At 35.0% G+C, this 19752-nt stretch overlaps 1 protein-coding gene across 2 annotated transcripts in view; it reads left to right on the top strand.

Moving 5' to 3' along the window:
* PRKG1 (protein kinase cGMP-dependent 1) overlaps nt 1–19752 on the top strand; it is a 1334297-nt gene that overhangs the window by 150510 nt on the left and 1164035 nt on the right. For both annotated transcript variants that reach the window (XM_073019149.1, XM_073019148.1), the window contains exon 2: nt 18171–18337. In XM_073019149.1, the coding sequence (XP_072875250.1) occupies nt 18171–18337 (167 nt within the window). The remainder of the gene's footprint in view (nt 1–18170; nt 18338–19752) is intronic.

Below are 19752 nucleotides of genomic sequence, written 5' to 3'. Positions count from 1 at the left end.
ACCACCCTGAAATATTGGTTCATAAACTACTGTAAAAATATTGTTAATCATAGAAAAGTAGAATATCACCCAATTAACCAGTGTATATACAGCCCAGAGACTCTTTTGGAAAATGATAAAATGGATAAAAAATTGAGATTTTAGCAGCAATTTGAATAACTTATTTACTCACTTACTCAACAAATATTTTCTCACCATTCATTCATTTCCTGTCCATGTTGTTTGTGGAGTACTTGTGTGAGGGAATATATTGAACAAAAAAGTTTAAGTATGATGACTTTTACAAAAGGAGAAGTAGAAGGTGCTGTGAGAACCTAAAAGAAGAGTTAATTCATCTAATTTGAAGGGATGGCTGAGTCAGTGGAGGATGTCTGGGAAAACTTTCCCAATTAAGGGATTTTTAGCAGCTATCTGAAAAAATAAGCAGATAATATGCGAAGCAACGATCTGGGAAAACCGTTTTAGGCAGAGAGAATAGCTTATTTGACGTTTTTAAAGCGAGAGAGAGTGTTCTTTTTGAGAAATAAAAAGAAGACTAGTAGAGTTATAGGGCAAATCCAAGTAGGAAAGTGGGGCATGGAGTAGACTAGAATTCCGATGGGTATAAAAGTCAACGTAAGAATGATGGACTTATTGAGGGGCGCTCAGAAGTTTTAAGAAGGGGTGGGGAAAAAAGCAGTATATAACCAGAGTTAGTTTTTCTAAATAATATTTATTTTGAAATAGTTGAATACTCACAGTAATTTGCAAGAATAGTTTAGAGAAGGTTTGTGTACCTTTCACCCAGTTTTTCTTAATGATAAGATGGTACATCACCATAGTATGGTGTCAAAATCAGGAAATTTATGTTGACACAATGTTATTAACCATGCTGTAGATGTTATTTGAATTTTTCAGTTTTTACATGCAAAAATTGTTTGGTTTTGGTATTCACAAGTTTACTAAAATGTTTATAAAGAACTGAAAAGGATTAAATGTGGACATTGGGGGAGCAGTTTGTAAACTAAAAAGCAAAGTCCAGTTGATAGATGAAGGTATTTTAACCTAGAAGTGGCATGAACTCAAGAAATATTTAGGAGGTAGAAATGATCAGTGAGTCTTGGTGAGTGGTGAGTGGCATGTGAGAGGGGGGATAAGGTTGAAGGTGACCTGTGGATTTCTATTTTGAGCAACTGGGTAGGTGGTGATGTTCCTAGTTGAGGTTAAAAGTCCTGGAGGAGAAGCAGATTCTCTGGGAAAGGAAGATGCATTCAGCTGGGACTTCGGTGAGCTTCACAGCTGGGACTTCGGTGAGCTCCAGGTACCTGTGTAGGCAAGAATGCTTTCGGCCTGGAGCTCTGGGAAAAGCTAAGGTGTGATTTAGTAGTTTTCAGCGTGTAGATAGTAATTTCAGTGAAATTATCTCAGGAGAATATGTTAAATGAAAAGATAAAAAAGAAGTTTAGAATAGAGCCTTGGGAACTAAAAATATTAAGTGATTTGGAAAGAAGAATGAGCTGGTAAAGAGATTAAGAGGAAACAATGAGGAACAGAGAGAGAGTTTTTAGTGTGTGTGTGGGAGGTGGGTAGGGGAAGAGAGAGAGAGAAGAAGAAGGGAGATGAAGAGACAGGAGTGATACGGAAAAACAGCAAAATTATGTCATATAAGCAAAGTCCTAGTAAGCTCTGTCTCTTTTCTTTGATTTCTTCTGAAGTTATAATTGGAAGGTTTCTTGTAGTTCTCTATGTGTGTCATTCTTTTAAAGTTTAGTATTTATAATGTCGCAAACTCAATTTCATGATAAAGTGTGATGTTTTCCGCAACATTATTTACATCTTTCAAAATGTTATTTCGGATTGAGAATACTTGAATATGCCACATTTTAGTCACTATTAATTAATTGTTTCTTTTCTTTTTCATTTTTTTGAGATGGATCACTCTGTTGCCCAGGCTGGAGTGCAGTGGCGTGCTCTCGCCTCCTGGTTTCACGCCATTCTCCTGCCTCAGCCTACCAAGTAACTGGGACTACAGGTGCCCACCACCATGCCTGGCTAATTTTTTGTGTTTTTAGTGGGGATGGGATTTCACTGTGTTAGCCAGGATGGTCTCGATCTCCTGACCTCGTGATCCGCCTGCCTCAGCCTCCCAAAGTGCTGGGATTACATGCGTGAGCCACCACGCCCAGCCTAATTAATTGTTTCTTAAAGTGAGTAGGAACTTAAAAACTATGGCGGTGGGGGCAGAGGGGGCGGGGCAGCAAGGAGTAGTAAATTGTGCAAAAAGGTTTAGGTTTAACAAAATCCAAAATCCTGTAATTAAAGTATATTTTAATTACATATATTTAAGCTCTAAATACATGACAGTAAATATACCAACACCTGGGTCATACTCCAAGCTGACTAAAATCAAAATTTCGGGATAAGTCCTGGGTGTCTGTATTTTTTAAAATCTCTCCAATTGACTCTGATGCCTAGTGTGGACTGAGAATGATTGGAACACCTAAGTACTCCGAGAATCTTAGGGGTGGTGAGAGGGTTCTATACAGTGACTTGAATGCTATGACTATGTAGAAACCTCACTGATGCCAGTATAACAAAAGGTATGTCAAATAAATTTTCTTGAAAGAAAAGAGGTGGCCAGTAAAGAAATAGAGGACAAGAAATTTTGAGTTGACCTACTGAATTTGGAAGTCATCATCACAAATCCTATTGAAAGTTGGAGTGAATGAGGCAGGGGGTTAATTTATGGTAGATTTATGCTATGACGAGCTGAGTGACAAGTTCAGAATGACAAGCTGAAATATCTCAGAATCATTTCATATTAGATGGGGAGAAAAGGTCATACCAGTTTAAGTAAGAGGTAACTGAAGGTTGAAATAAAGCTTTGTTTAAAGGAATGATGCAAAAGAAAGTTGATGATTAAATGTTGTGGGAAGAAACACATATGAATTTTGCTAGACATGTGTCTGGGGATAATAATAAGCTGAAAGTTACTTTGGGGACTTTCACTAGGAGGGGAGGTTATGCATTGGTGGTTCTAAAAGTAGCTTATTAATTAAAAGTATTTACTTTTTACTTTTAGATTTACTCCTCATTATGTTTTCAAAAGAATGTAAGTATCTAAGAAGGTCTAATTTTAGTGGTTAAAAATATCTATGAACATAAGGAATAAATAATAAACATGAAGGTAACTTTGAGTCAAAAGTGAAATGAGGTATTCATTTTATTAACTATAAACAGGAGCTTTGCTTTACTGGTGTTTAGAATTTCAAAACACTATATTCAGCACAGAAACCTTAATGATCCTCATGGTGCAGTCATTTTTCTGAATGGTGTCATTTATAATGCAATTCTAAACTTAGGAAATAAATGGAGGGGAGGGTAATGAGGCTTATATGATGTCGAATGAGTCAACATATGATTAATATTGAGTCTCCTTCATGTTCACTATTGCCTGTCTTTCTGCAAAGTGTTTTTTTATCTGCATTAACTTGGTATGAAAATCAAATCTATTCAATAAATTTCTTATATGGATTAACCTGTTAGGTTGCTAACAAGTGTATTTCCTAAATATTAATGAATTCTTACTACATATGTGGCAGTCTAATTTTGATTTAGTTCAGGTTGATTGCTATTTTGCTCTGATAAATGAGGAGGAATCCAGTATTTTTGGACATTGAGCCTTTTTTTTTTTTTTTTTTTTTTTTTGAGACAGAGTCTTGTTCTGTCACCAGGATGGAGTTCAGTGGCATAATCTCGGCTCACTGCAACCTCTGCCTCCTGAGTTCAAATGATTCCCCTGCTTCAGCCTCCTGAGTAGCTGGGACTACAGGTGTGCACCACCATGCCCGGCTAATTTTTTGTATTTTAGTGGGGACAGGGTTTCACCATGTTGGCCAGAATGGTCTCAATCTCCTGACCCCATGATCAGTGCTCCTCAGCCTCCAAAGTGCTGGGATTACAGGCATGAGCCACCGTGCCCGGCCACATTTTTTGAACACGTGGCATGACCTACTCTCTGTGTAAACTTATCACAATAAGCTTTGTAGGCTTTAGTATTTATTTACTTTGTATGGTATGTGTGTGTTTGTGTATAGTTTTTTAAATGTAGAGCTTAGCAGTAAGTCTTACTAGCTTTCTTTCTGGGTAAGTCTGTTTTCAAGCAAGTTTCAGTTGCTGTGATGATACCTTATGCTTAAAGTAATCTGAGCAATAAGACCATGATAAATGCATTTTTAAATGATTTTTAAAAATTAGCACAGTGGAGAGCAGTGTTTATTATTGCTAGACTAAAGCACAGTATTCATTTCTAATGAATCATTGGATGACCTCACAGACAGAATGGCCAATGATTTAAAAGTAATCATACTAGAAAATATGGCTCTGGCAGAAATCCAAAGGATGAGCCATTCCTTCTTGAAATGCTTCCCTCCCACCACCTCCCTGATGTCCACTGCCCTGGTTGTCTTTTTGTGTCTCTGCTATTTCTCAGTCTCCTTTGTGGGGCCTCGCTCTTGACCCCACCTCTAGGTTTATTTGGTCTCTAAGAATCGGTTACTTGTCTAGGTCTAAACAACCAATGTCTATTCAGTTGCTCAAGCTGGAAACCTAGGGTTGTTCCCTTTCCCCCATCCTTACTTTCATTCTACCAGTAAGTCCTATAGCGCCCACTTGCAAAATATACTTTCAAGTTCATCTTACTTCCCTTCCTCTCTGATGTCACCATCCTAATCTAGGCCATCCTTATGTCTTACTTGAAAATCGTGCAATAGCATCCTTTCTGAGTTTTCCTTCCCCTCTCCTTCCACCTGGAATTGCTGCAGTTTATTCACTGAAATCCTAGAGATGCTTTTTGCAATATAAATTATACCATCTCACTCATTATCTTTGCTTTACCCCTTTAATAGCTTTTCATTTCACGAAGAATTCAATTCTTTCTCACCATCTGCAAGACCATGTCTAAAACAGACTCTGCTTATGTCTCCAAATTGACCTGTAGCTATTCTTTCTCTTGATCTAAAGGCTCTGGCTCACCAGCTTCCTTCTCCAAACTAGAGCCAGAAAATATTCTGTTTCTTCTGCTTTGAGAGCCTTTCCCTTAGATTTTCTATGGGGTGGCTCACTGATCCTTCAATATCAGCCTAAATGCTACATTGTCAAACAGGTCTTCATTTTACGCGCCAAATAGATCTTCCCCTTTATTCTGTATTCAGCACTCTTTCTGTGACCTTTAAAACACTTTCTCTTAACAACATATTTGTTTGTTTACCTCTGTATTAACAAGAGGTACTACTAAAATTTTAGCCCTGAGAACACAGATACTCTGTTTATTTCACTTACCCCCCTTACCCCAATCCCTAGCGCAATGTCATATATGAGGTACTCAAAAAATGCTTGTTGAATGAGTAAACGAATGAACAGTGTAAGGATCAGTCTGAGTAGAGTACTATGTAAATGCAAGGTGACACACCCGGAGAAGTGTGGTTGTTAAGAGGGGGTCTAGGGTAGAAGTTAAATGTTGCATAACCATTATTTTAACTAACATGACTGATTTGTTTCTTAGTTTCCATTGGGAGGATTGGGTGAGATAACGTGCAAAAATGCCTGAAATAAAAATATCCTACTCAAAAGGCTGTCTTCTGTGCAGCTCCCCTCCTTGTACTAGACTGTATAGCCAAGAAAAGTGAGAGTGTCCTCATAGAATACCTCCCCTTTTCATATCCCTCTCTCTATTCTCTTTGTTTGTTCTGGGAAATGAACAAGAACCCTAGAGACTGTGGCATGGCTGTGTGCAGAGTGTGTGTCCAGCAATTCTTGCACGTCTAATAGCATATTCCCACCTGCGGGTAGGTCATAACCCAACCACTGCATGAAAGAGTCCCCTGAAGTCCTGAGAACCGCTGCCCCAGAAATATTCTGGAAGTGCTGCCTTCTGTCTGCCCTCTGAATTCTTTCGTTCCATCCAGCACCCTTAGGTTGAAGAGCTTATATCTTGGGCTTAGTTTTCATTTGTTTGCTTGAACTCCATTTGGATTAATTCTTTAAGCTGTTTTTCTCTAGACCACAGTTTTGCTCAGTGTCCCACAACCTCAGGGATCAACACTCATCCCTCTATACCCTGTCCTTGATTTCTGGAATCTCAGCCTGAAAAAGATCTCAGCATCCTCCTTTAACTAGCTGGAGGCCTTCACACAGGGTTACATCATGTGCCTGCCTAGTCATCTGCAGTTCAAGCATGCTTAGTGCTCTGAACCCCATGTCTTTTGCATTTACTTTTTATACTCAACCTCCTTGGCTTCAGGGCCTGCCTAAACTTCTTTATTGCTTCTCTGTTTCTTTTTGTCCTGTCAGTGATTGTTGTGACCTTATTTTCACAAAGGATACATTTTTAGGAGTGTTTTTCCAGATTGTGGATAGCGCTTACTTCCATAAATACTGTACTTATGTCAGTAGCAACTCTAGGTCACTCTTTAAATCACTTTGTGGATAATTATAGTTGTGTTTTAAAACCATCAATCACTATTGCTGTATTTACTTGAAGTGGCTGATTTTGAAGCTAGAATTGTTACATTGGAAATAATAAATATTAACTATTTACTACTGAAAGGGACAAACTTTTAAAGGACATGTACATGATAAATAGTGGATTCAAGTTATAAAATCATATTGATTTATCTTCTTTTTTCTCAACTTTCCTTTCTTCCTACCCCTTCTGTCTTATGCCGTGAAAATCTAAGGTAGCTAGCTCAGATTATAATGTATGAACCGTTATACTAACATGCTTTAAGTTTACAAATTGTACATATTAAATTTCTACTGTAAAGTACTTATTTGGAAAGCATGAATGTTTTGTATCTTATATTCAGACTTCTCTGAACTATCATATTTTTTCTGAAATATTATAGGTCATTAGTTACATTAATTACAAAATCTGCCACCTTGCAGTTTTTAGAATATTATATTTTATAATGGGAGCTTCCTTTTTATTTGAAATTCAAATACGGATCTCCATCCAAATTGATAACAAATTTTGTGTGCTTCATTTCTCCTCCATATTTGCATATTGAGTCATCTGAGGCAAGGTATGTAGGAATAGAAGGAGAGAAAAGGAGAAAGAAAGATGTGTGCTCAAGTCAGAGAAGAGAAAACAAATGTGAACACACTGAAATCAAAATAAGTTGAATCCATTGCTGAATTCAAGAAGTGTTTCTGTATTAGAGATTATCCTTCTATAAAAGCCATATACCTTGCTCAAACTTCTGTAATGTAGAGAATGAACTAGATCAGAAAGGGAATCTCTGAATGAACTATGACAGAAGTTTCAAACTACAGAATTATTGTGAAATGGCCACAATTCCCTGCTGATAACTATTGCGGTGAATTTGTTGACTCTTTATTCAGGTGAGTTTAAACATTAAAATGGCCAAAAGTGGCCATGCGCAGTGGCTCACACCTGTAATCCCAGCACTTTGGGAGGCCAAGGTGGGTGGATCACGAGGTCAGGAAATCGAGACCATCCTGGCTAACACGGTGAAACCCCGTCTCTACTAAACATATAAAAAAAATTAGCCGGGCGTGTTGGTGGGCGCCTGTAGTCCCAGCTACTCGGGAGACTGAGGCCAGAGAATGGCGTGAACCCGGGAGTTGGAGGTTGCAGTGAGCCGAGATCGCGCCACTGCACTCCAGCCTGGGCAACAGAGTGAGACTCCATCTCAAAAAAAAAAAAAAAAAAAAAAAAAAAAAAAATTTGGCTAAAGGTATGAGAAAAAGAGAGAAGAAACAGAGAGAGAAATAGAGAGATAGGAAGATCCAGACAGAGAGAAAGAGATTGAGAGAAAGAGAGATTATGAATGAATGAATGAATGAATATGAATGTGTGTCAAATAAAAGAAGGTTTAAAAAGTGTTTATTGCAGGCTGATAGTCAGTGGACCTGAGTCCTACTTTAATCTCTAACGGGAACTTGGTAGGCATCTAACTTCTTTATATCTTTGTTTCCTTATCTGTCAAATAAGGACAAATAAGGTTCTACCTACTGCACAGGTCTGTGGCAATGATAGAATGAAACGTTAGATGTAGAAATGTTTTGAAAGCATGAAATGCTCTCTGCAGATAAAAGTCATATTATCCAAGGATAACATTCTTCTAAAATTGTTTTTTAATTGACAGATAACATCATATGCTTTTATCATGTACAATATGATGTTTTGAAATATATATGCATTGTCCAATGGTTAAATCTACCTAATTAACAAGTGCATTACTTTACATAGTTATGATTTTTATGGTGAGAATACAACCTCCACTCTCCTTACATGTTTCAAGAATACAATATAACATTAACTACAGTTGCCTTGCTGTACAGTAGATCTCTTGAAATTTATTCTCCCTATTAAACTGTAATTATGTAAACTGTGACCAACATCTCCCAACACCTTTTCCTCCCTAACTACCCCAGCCTTTGGTAACAACCCTCCTCCTCCCTAGTTCTATGAGATCAACTTTTTAAGGTTCCACATATGAGTGAGATGGTGTGGTATTCATCTGTTTATGCCTGGCTTGTTTCACTTAAGATAATGTCCTCTAGGTTCAACCATACTGTTGCAAATGGCAGAAATGAATTCTTTTTTATGATTGAGTAATATTACATTGTGTCTGTATAACACATTTTCTTTATTCATTCATGCATTGATGGACACTTCGGTTGATTCCATAGCGTGGCTATTGCGAATAGTGCTGCAATAAACATGGGGTGCAGATATGTTTTCAAAATACTAATTTAGTTTACTTTGGATATATACCCAGTAGTGGGATAACATGGTAGTTCTATTTTTAATTTTTTGAGGAATCTTCATACTATTTTCCATAAAGTCTATACTAATTTATATTCTCACCAACAGTGTATAAGGGTTCCCTTTTCTCCATACCATCCCCAACACTTATCTTTTGTCTTTTTGATAATAGTCATTCTAACAAGTGTAAGGTTAGATCTCATAGTTTTGATTTGCATTTTCCTGAAGATTAGTGACACTGATCATTTTTTCATGTACTCATTGGCCATGTTTATGTTTTTTTGTTTACAAGTGTTTATTAAGTTCTTTTGCCCATTTTTAAATTGGGTTATTTGGGTTTTTTGCTACTAAGTTATTTGAGTTTCTTATTTATTTTGGGTATTAAACCCTGGTCATGCGTATAGGTGGCAAATATTTCTTCCATTCTATAGGTTGTGTCTTCATTCTTTTGATTGTTTCCTTAACTGTAAGACTTTTTTGATGTAATCATATTTGTCTATTTTTGTTTTTGCTGCCTGTCTTTTGAGGTTTTATCAAAAAAATCCTTGCCTGGATCAGTGTCATGAAGTATTTCCCCTATGTTTTCTTCTAGTAGCTTCATAGTTTTTGGCCTTGCATTTAAGTTTTTAATCCATTTTGAGTTGATTTTTGTGTATGGTGAGAGATAAGGGTTTAATTTCATTCTTCTGCAAAAGTATAACATTCCCACTTTTGAAAAATTAAAGATAAATGAGTGGAACATTTGCTTTTGGATTTTTATAAGTGGGATAATATATTCAAATTGTCAGTGAAATTAAATATTGTGGGCTTAGAAGTCAAACAGATTTATCTTTAAATCCTGACTCTACCTGTCACTTACTATTGTGCAACGTTGGACAATTTATGTAATTCTCTGAGTTCTACTATGTCAAACTTACAGAGTCAAAAATGAGTCTTAAATGAGGGAAAGCTCTTTGTATATTGTGGAACACAGAATAAGTACTTAATAATTATTAATAGTGGTAATAATAAATGTTAATAGTAGTAATACTACTATTATAAAATAATGGCTAATGTTATTGTCAGTATTGGGTTAATTTTTCAGTTTCGTTACGAAGCTTGGTAACTACAGAGGTTTTATGACTAGGAGCATGATTGTTTGTTTTAAACTTTTAGTTATTTTCAAAATTACTCAATATAAACACCATCTCACTTAAGGCAGACTCTAAATGTCTAATGTATTAAAGCCTCATGCAAAATAATGTTTGGAGGTAAAACTGAACTGAGTATGTCAGAGTGGAAAATCTGCTTTGTGAGACATGTAGGACATTGTAATGAAGCAAAATTTGGCTCCAAATTTCTGGAATTAAGTGAATTGAGTAAAGTAACCAAGTCACTATTTTCAGTCAAGAGAAAGTATACACTTTGGGGCAAGGGAGTGATAGAGAATCATGCTGTATTTCTACCATTGAATACAAACTGTATTTTTACTAACTGTATTTTTAGTTTAAAATTTAAAATATATGATAATCTGTCTCAGAGATTAAGTCTAGAAGCATCTTAACAACAGAATTATTTTAAAATGATTTCTTTAACGATCAATTTGAAAATCAAGTCATTGCAGTAATTGAAATTACAACATGTAACACATAGTGGTGGTATTAGTTGCTGGGTTTCAAAGGACTAACAGTAACATCATGGCACTCAATGTATGCCCTGATGATAGGGTTGCCCAGGGTGGTGAGGAACTTGTTCAGAGTATATTCATGCTGACCTTGTTGGAAACAAATGAGTTCTAAGAAATTTCAATTATTTAGTGCCTTGAAAGATAAGAAAACAAATACTTTAAAACATTGAATTGCAATTAGACATATAAATATCTGACATTTTTCTTTTCCCCAGTTATTACCCTGGTTTGCAGTTTGGGCATCCAAACTTTAGAAATAGAGTTAGTTCTTAATAGATCAGGCCACATAGTTCTTAAATTCTACAATGAAATGTGTACAGTCTTATTTATTCTCAAGCAAAGCACTTTATGTTGCTTCTGTGAAACTTCCTGGTTTTAATTCCATGATATGAGAGAGGGAGTTTATAGGAGAACAGTTTGATCTAGATTCTTTTGGAGACTGCTCTATTTTTAGTTAGGCTCACTCGTAAAATGCATCTCTGGAGAGCCAAATGACTTGAATAGTTGAATGAGAGACTTTTAATATTGATGTTTTGGAAGTGGATGAACACCTAAAAGAACAACAATTTTCCTTTTCCTCAATTAATATAAGCCTGCCCTATCTGTTAACATCTAACTAGTGATTTCAAGATCTACTTAGCATTGCTCCTAGTCAATGACAATGAGGTGAAAGTATTAGTTAAAATGGAAAACACTAGCTGTATTTTTAGTTTTAGAGAAAACTCCATACTGTTTTCCCTGGCTGTACTAATTTACATTCTCACCTACAGTGTAAAAAGTGGCCCGTTTTCTCTGCATCCTCTCTAGCATTTTGTTATTTTTTGTCTTTTTGATAATAGTCATTCTAACTGGTTTAAGATGATGGCTCATTATAGTTTTGATTTGCATTTTCCTAGTGATTAATGATGTTGAACATTTTATCATATACTTGGTCATTTGTATGTCTTCTTTTGAGATATGTCTATTCAGATCACGTGCCCATGTTTTAATCAAATTATTATTATTATTATTAATTTATTTTAAGTTCCTTGTATTTTCTGAATATTAGTCCTTCACCTGAAGCTTGAAAATATGTACTCCCATTCTTCAGGTTGCTTCTTCACTCTGCTGATTGTTTCCTTTGCTATGAAGAAGCCTTTTTTTTTTTTTTTTTCTGACATAGTCCCATTTGTGTATTTTTGTTTTTGTTGTCTGTGCTTTTGAGGTCTTATTCTTAAAACCTTTGCCTAGACTCAATGTCCTGAAGCAGTTCCCCTGCTTTTTCTTCTAGTAGTTTTATAGTTTGGGGTCTTACATTTAGGTCTTTAATTCATTTTGAGTTGATGTTTTGTATATGGTAAGAGCTAGAGGTCTAGTTTCTAGAAGTCCTGCTGAGTATTTATTCAAAGGAAATAAAATTAGTATATCAAAGTGATATCTGTACTCCCATATTTATTGCAGCACTAGTCACAATAGCCAAGATACAGAATCAATCTAAATGTCCATCAACAGATGAACAGATAAGAAAATGTGGTACATATACCCAACAGAATATTATTTAGCCAAAAAAAGAATGAAATCCTGTCATTTGCAGCAACATAGATGAACCTGGAGGACACTGTATTAAGTGAAATAGGTCAGTCACAGAAATATAAATACTGCATGTTCTCACTAATATGTAAACTGAATGCATAAAAGTAAAGAGCAGGATTATAGTTATTAGAGGCTGCAAAGGGTAGGGATGAGGGAAAGATAATGAGAAGTTGGTTAATGGATAAAAAATTATAGCTACATAGGAGGAATAAGTTCCAGTGTTCTATAGCACTGCAGGGTGAATATAGTTAACAATAATTTATGGTATATTTTCAAAAAAACTAAAAGAATTTTAAATATTCTCAACACAAAGAAATAACAAATGTTTAACGTGATGGATATGATAATTACCCTGACTTGATCATTACACATTATGTACATGTATGAAAATATTACTCTGTATCCCATAAGTATGTACAGTTACTACATGCCAGTTAAAAGTAAAATGAAAAAAAAGAAGGTAAATTAAGTTACCATCTGAATGACATTTGGGCAAATAAATATTTTATGGGCTATCTTCCCTTTCCACAATCATTGAGAATTAATATTTCATAATGATTTCATGATTTAATTAAAAGGAACTAAATAATCTATTTTAGAACTACAGGAAAAAAGTTAGAAGGCAATTGACAATTGGTAAATATTACAATGTATGTAATAAAAGATAAATTGTATTGTTCACCTAAGAACTATGTTGCTATCATTAATTTTGGCCCAGTGATTCCTTTGTTTTGTATCAAATGCTAATTATAGGTCTGAATTCGGCAAACAGTTTTGATTTCCTCACGACTATTTTTGTCATAAGATTGGGATAGCTATAGCAGAGTTGGTTGATGTGAAAATACAGTCTGAACCTTGTTGAAAACTGGTTTGTAGTTTTGAGGGAATATCTAAATTGGCCAATAACTTTGCAGGATTAAATTTTATCTTTATGTGGGCTGGTTGATAGTTCTTAGCTCTTAACCAGCTTGTATCTATGGAGTTCATTCAGAAAAGCTATTAGGCAAGAAATAGGATCCATGGTTTGGGCAGAATCTTAACAATTGTGACAGCAACAGGACTACCATTTTTCTTGCTTGTAGATATTAATCAAATATTTCACAATAGATGGATGGAGTTGTCCTTTTGCAATAACTTGGAATTAGCAACTTTTAAGAGGCTCTGCAAGGAGTATGTTTGTGTGAAAGAGCTATGGACTGTCATTATGTCCTCAATGAAGACTTGGATGTCTGAGTTCCCAAATGGACAGACAATACTGTAGGCCAAGGTGACCGTGAAAATCGTTTATTGCTTCTTCTGACATTTGATCCCAAAGTTGACCATTCAGTGCAAAAGAACTTTAGTGAGTGATGTTTTTGGTCACAAATTTATATTATAGAAGTTTTGTGCTACTTTTTCAAATCGCTTTAGCTGATTTCCATTCTTAGCAATAACTTAATAGCTTTGACTATGTCTTTTAAAGTGCCTGGAAGTCTTTTTTAATCGAAGAGATTTCCTGTGACCTGACTGAGGGGGAAACTGTTCTAAAACATAAGTGAAAGTAGAGAGTGGGCACACTTCAGGCCTCTGGAGATAGTTTTTGAAATTGAGATGAGACTTCATTCTCTCCTAATACGTAAGAGTTGCCTGAGAGTAAGTGATTTAAAGTCCAAATAAATGTAAGCTTTATGAGACAGTGGTTCCCAAGAGTTTCAATTATAAAACTCACTTATTAATATGATAATCAATTTTGCTTTTGGTATTCATTAATTGATGAAATCCACAACAGAAAACCTCCACAACTTCAGTGACATTTTAAAGCAAATTTACATCATTTATTCTTTATGTCTGTTATATTGTCTATAAATCAAACCCCTTTTTATAGTCCTTCACTGGTGTTTGGAATAAAATAAAACTCTTTATTGTAGTCTTCAAGGTCCTATGACACCCATCCCCTGCCTACCTCAATGATCTTATTCTCCCATCCCATTCCTTCTTTCTCACTGTATGCTTCAACCATACAGGTCTACTTTCTGATCCTTGAATGTATCAAGGTCATTCCAAACTCTATACCTTTGTCCTTGTTTTTACTTCTACTTAGAATGATTTTCCTCATCATCATCGCAAAAGAGAAAACAATAGTTGGATCTCATTGTCGTATACTCTTTATTTCAGAGAGGCCTTCCTGACCACTTAATCTGAACTAGCCTTCCCTACTCCTTGAAATAACCCTACTGCCACTTACATATTGCTAGCCTACTGTATGGTAACCATTATGTAGAATATCCTTTTATTAGCTTAAGAAAAACTAGTGGGGGACTGTTTATTAACAGTGAATAGTGCTGGCTCCCTTATTTGAAAAGTAGGTATATGTTTTCCTATACTCTAAAATTGTCCATTTTTAACTAAGATTGTGTAGAAAGACAATTTCTATCAATTATTTTTTCTTTATATTCAGAAATTTTTTCTGTAATAAGTAAATGGGGAAATGAATTTTCCAATTTATTTTTCTAACATTGAACGTTTGGAAGAACTATTACTAATCCTGGCATTAAATTATCTGGGGATATTATACCACCTCATGAGATTTTTTAAGGAAAGAAAGGATTATCATGTTGGTTTCAGAATTTATAAATTAAGTTACACTAAATTCTTAGGGTGTTAGAAAAATACTCTATATCCAGTATTGTGCTGGAGCCAACTTGCACTGGCTCATGTAAGATCTGCTTGTTAATTTCCAGGAACTTTGCAAACAGGTTGATTTTGCATGAAAGCTTGAAATTGGCCATGGTGGGAGTATTTACACCATGGAAATTGGCAAATGCTACATACCATAGCTTCCCCCGCTTTTCTCCAACCCAGCCAGACAGCCAGCATACCGGCATATCATTTTATATATAGCTAATATTTCAGAGGCTGACAATCCAATGATGACAAAGAAATAGGGCTAGCTCAAATTAGTCAAGTCACGTTTATGGGTGTTTAGATTTAAAAAGCCACACCTTTTGGGCATGAAAGAAAAAGATTTTAAAAAATAAATTATTTATACACAAAGGCAGATAGTAAAGATTAAAAAAAAATCATGATCTTGTGGTTGCTTCTTATACCTCCCAGGTCAGGCTGCTGAATTATTTCAAAATATTGTAAAAATATATACTCTGGGTTAAGCAGATGGCTACCTTCTGTAACTTGTGATATCAGCTTTCCCCAACTCCCATACTAATAACATAGCTCAACTCACTGATTTTTATATGCATTATATCTTAGTTACAGTGAGTGTCTTAGACCATTTCTTTGGGGAAAGAAAAGGATTCAAAGAAGAGTGAGATGGAGGCCCTGATTAATTATAGTCTATAATGTCAGAGAAAGTAAAGACTAATGAGAGTTGACCTAAGGTTTTCAGTTCTCAGTAGGAAAGGACTTAAAATTACATGAAAAGTCAGGGTTTTGAGTATTATTCTCTGACAAGAACATTTTTGGGGTTGCACTACACAGAAGCACAAGATATCTATCTTGCTATGAGAGTAGAGACAAATTATTTGTGACAATTCAGAAACAATGCTATTTGGCAATACCTGTATGAAGGTATAAATAGTAAGATATGGTCCTATATTGATTAGTTTCCTTTAAAGTGACACAACAGCCTATATGGAAGTTTCCAGTTTGTTTCTTCAGAGACCTGAAATTAAATGTCCTCCATCCAAAATACAATTTGAGAAACAAAAACATCCTGAAATCCCATCCTTCCCATCCCACACTCTACAGTCAGTGATAAACAGTTGAAAAGTTTGGATAATTCTAAGGAATTGTGTTAGAGATCATTGTTTAATCTTTTGTAATATCTTCATCAAACAGGTTAATAATCCTATTTATGAGAGGGGAGAAAGCGACTTCAGTCATATTTGGATGGTACTAATTATAACTATGTTCTTGGAAGAGGGCTTCATTTTTAATCTTACTGCATTTCTAGGACTTAAATCTTTATAGGCCACTCTTAATACTTCACAAAGGATAATATACCATCTGTGTGTAGCTGAATAAGTTGTGGTTCTTGATTAGTTTTTATTGTGCAAGAAACTATGATCCCATCAAATGGCCTCACTCTCTGACCAAAAAAAAAAAAAAAAAAAAAAAAAAAAAAAATTAGGAAAGAGAAAATGTAATACAATTTGACCAATATTAATTTCCTGAGTACCAAATAAGCCCAGATTCTTGGAAAAATAATCCCAGAACAGTAGATTTCAGGAGTCAATATGAAGAAGTGGTATGAAGGTGCCACTGCTATTCTTCAGACCAAGAGTGGTGAAGGTAATTATAAGGACGGGTGAAGATAATACTACAATTAATACTGCTACAACCTTTATCCCCTATCATTTACTGAAAGTAACATTTTATTCCTTGATCTTCACATATAAACCTATTAAGCTGGTATTTTAAAAATATCGTTTTGTAGATGATAACATGGAAATTCAGAAAAAAAGTAAGACAACCCACTCAAAATTTTTGAGGTGTCAGGGCTAGGATTGAAACACAAATATATGCCTCTTCAAAACCTATGTTTTGTTTTGTGTGTGTGTGTGTTTTTTTTTTTTTACATTTTAATAGGCACATACATTCTTACTCTAAAATCCTTTTGTATCCTGCAAATTTTGTATCCTGCATTTTCACTTAAAAATAATAGAAGAATTTCCTCCATGCCATTAACACTCCTCATAAACATAATTTTAATGGTAGCATAACATTCCATTCTAGGATTATTCTTCATATTAATGAAATTTCAATTGTTTTTATTTTTATGTGTATCTTTGCACTACTTAAAACTGAATTATTACGAAACATAATGGTGAAGGCTAGGCTAGTTAGACTGAGGTCTAGATGAAAAGCCTCCCAGAAATTGGGAGAGAAGACTAATGCTTTAGTCAGTATTCACTACTGCAGGTCATTTCCCTGGAAGCCACTTGCTAAGCAAGTGAGGACAAAGGTCAGTTTGTGTTTAATTTTTTTAAAATTAAGACTTTTAATATGACTTTCCAAATGTGCTGTCTCCTCTCTGGATTGCTAAGGTCTTTGCTTTCATCGTATCTGGCTTCTGACTTCTCTGATAGTGCTCTGATTGTCCTCCTGATAAAACATTTCTTAATGTCTCTTCCACTTTGATTTTTGCATTCTTAGAAAGTCATTTGGAACTTCTTATCTGAGCAAATAAATATCCCAATGTTTTAAGTTCTGCTAAATATTTCTCATTAACTGCTGAATTCCAATTACAAAATTTATGAATATGTTTCCTACTGACTACCTGTATTGAATCCCATACCTAAAACGTGTTGCACTTCAAACATCTTGTTCGATAGAGTTTATTTGCCTGGTTACCTCAGTCTAAGCCGCTTGAGGAAAGAAATATTCTCTATAAAAGCATGGGACATGTATAAAGAACTGTTGCATTTCTACCAGTTGTTTCAAACAGCTAAGTAGGAGTCCAAGTCTTATCTTTTTTAATCCAAAATATTACTTGAGCAGTATTATCTCCCACCATTTACTGAAAGTAACATTATATTCACCAGTCTTCACACATAAAGCTATTGGGTTGGTGTTTTTTTAAATACTGTTTATAAATGACTGTCATCTTAGTAGACACTGGGCATACAGTAAAAAAAAACAATTTTAAAATGATCTCTGCCTATGTGGAGCATAAAGTCTAGCAGAAGAGGCACATAAAAAATAAGTAAACATTTTTTTCTGTAATTGTGTATAGGGCAATACATTCCTGATGTTCTTTTACAAATATAACAGTAGTAATAGCATTTGCTCTGGAGTTTTAAAATTTTATTCATATTTATTCTTAAACTAAATTACAAACTTTAATTTAAAGTATGTATCCATTGGTTTTCTGGCAATCTTTGTGATCAAGAAAAAGTCTAAAGCAAAATGAACTTGTTTGATTTTATTTGTTGGTTGGTTGGTAGGTCACTTATTCATTAAATGATAGAGTACTTTAAAAAATTCTTAGTGCCCTTTTTTGCTGCCATGGAACTACTTTGTTCTCCAGTCTTCCAGAAAATTATTGGATTCCTAACAAGAAAATACATTTGTGGTGTGCCAGAGCACTGTATGGCTCTGCTAAACCTCACAAACTATGAAAGAGCTTGTCAGATGTGCCAGTAAATCTTCCCTCTCTTGCCATAGGTCCAAGGATCTTATAAAGGAAGCTATCCTTGATAATGACTTTATGAAGAACTTGGAGCTGTCACAGATCCAGGAGATCGTGGATTGTATGTACCCGGTGGAGTATGGCAAGGACAGTTGCATCATCAAAGAAGGAGATGTGGGGTCACTGGTGTATGTCATGGAAGGTATGGTTTGTAACTCCAATCCTCTGACATTCAAATATTCCCTTTTCATCTTATCAGCTGCACACAGATGGCAATGCATTACATGGAAAATTCAATTTTTCCTTCTTTTATTGAGAAATTAGTTTGAAAAAAGTTGAAATACTACTTAGATACAGTCATTAACTAATTATGTGAAGTGTTTGTGTTTAGAATATTAATATGAGAATCCACTATTTTGTCAGACATGGAAAAGTTAAAAATGTGAAAAAAGAAAGGTAGTTTATTACACTGAATATTCTGCATGCAGTCAGGTCACTGAGCTAACATACAAAGCTTCAGTAGAAGCTCAAGATCACTGGAAGTATTTTTGGTCCAATAATTTAAGCATCTTCAACTGTACCCTTAACTTTTAATATGTGACTAGTTTTCCTGCTTCTGTAAAAAGAAAATGTTTTTCATGTGTATGACAGAGGCAGATAATAAAGATTGGATGGCATATTACCTGCCTAATTAATAGGAATGATAGCTTGTTTCATACATCCTGTAAAGACTAATAGAGGAAATGTTTTGAAAAAAAAACTGAGGCACCCACTGTGTAAATATGTTTTATACCTAGCTAATTTTTCATAATACTTATTTCTGACTTGAAATCTATAATAACATGTTTTTCTTTTGTGGGAAGAAAGTAGCTTGAGATAATGACTGAATCAGCTTGGAAGACAGTGAGTTCAGAAATACCTGTAATGTAAGACGGTAACATGTGAAAACCAGTTTCTTAGGTGGTGATTAATGTTTTATCCAAAACATTTGTGTGATAGTGTCCTATAATTATCAAACTTATAGGTCATTCAGAGAAACGGTGTATTTGGGCAAGTCACTTAATTTCTCTGTTTCACCTAACCAATTTGTGAAAAAAGAAGATATTCTTTCTTTCTGCCAGTGGTTTTCAACTGGCGATGATTCTGTCTCCCAGGAGACATTTGGTGATATCTGGAGACATTTTTGGTTGTCACAAAGGGGGTGATATTTGGGGGACTGCTGACTTTCTAGTGGGTAAAGGCCAGGCATACTGCCCAAAAGGGTAGCTGCCCAGAACAAAGATTTATCTGGCTCAAAATGTCATTAGAGCCAACAGATGAAAAATCCTGCATTCTGCCTTTTTATAGGATTGGTATAAAATGAGATAATTTGTATGAATGTTTAATGTAAAGTATAGAACACCACAACATAATAATAAGTATTATTATTTCTATTAAAATATTGACAGTATATAAGAAATATTCTTTCTTCTCAGCAGGCATCTTTTATTTATTCTTTGTCATCTTTTTGGATATATGTTAGGCATTCAGTTTTTAAGTAGTAACTTCTATCATTTTTTCCCTTATAGTTTTCACCCTCTATGTCAACAATATAAAATTCTTCCAAGGCCAAAAATA

Source organism: Chlorocebus sabaeus, chromosome 9 (genome assembly GCF_047675955.1).
Source record: "Chlorocebus sabaeus isolate Y175 chromosome 9, mChlSab1.0.hap1, whole genome shotgun sequence".
In the NCBI taxonomy this organism is placed as follows: Eukaryota; Metazoa; Chordata; class Mammalia; order Primates; family Cercopithecidae; genus Chlorocebus; species Chlorocebus sabaeus.
Note: the sequence above shows the minus strand (reverse complement) of the source record. Positions and strands in the feature narration are given on the sequence as shown.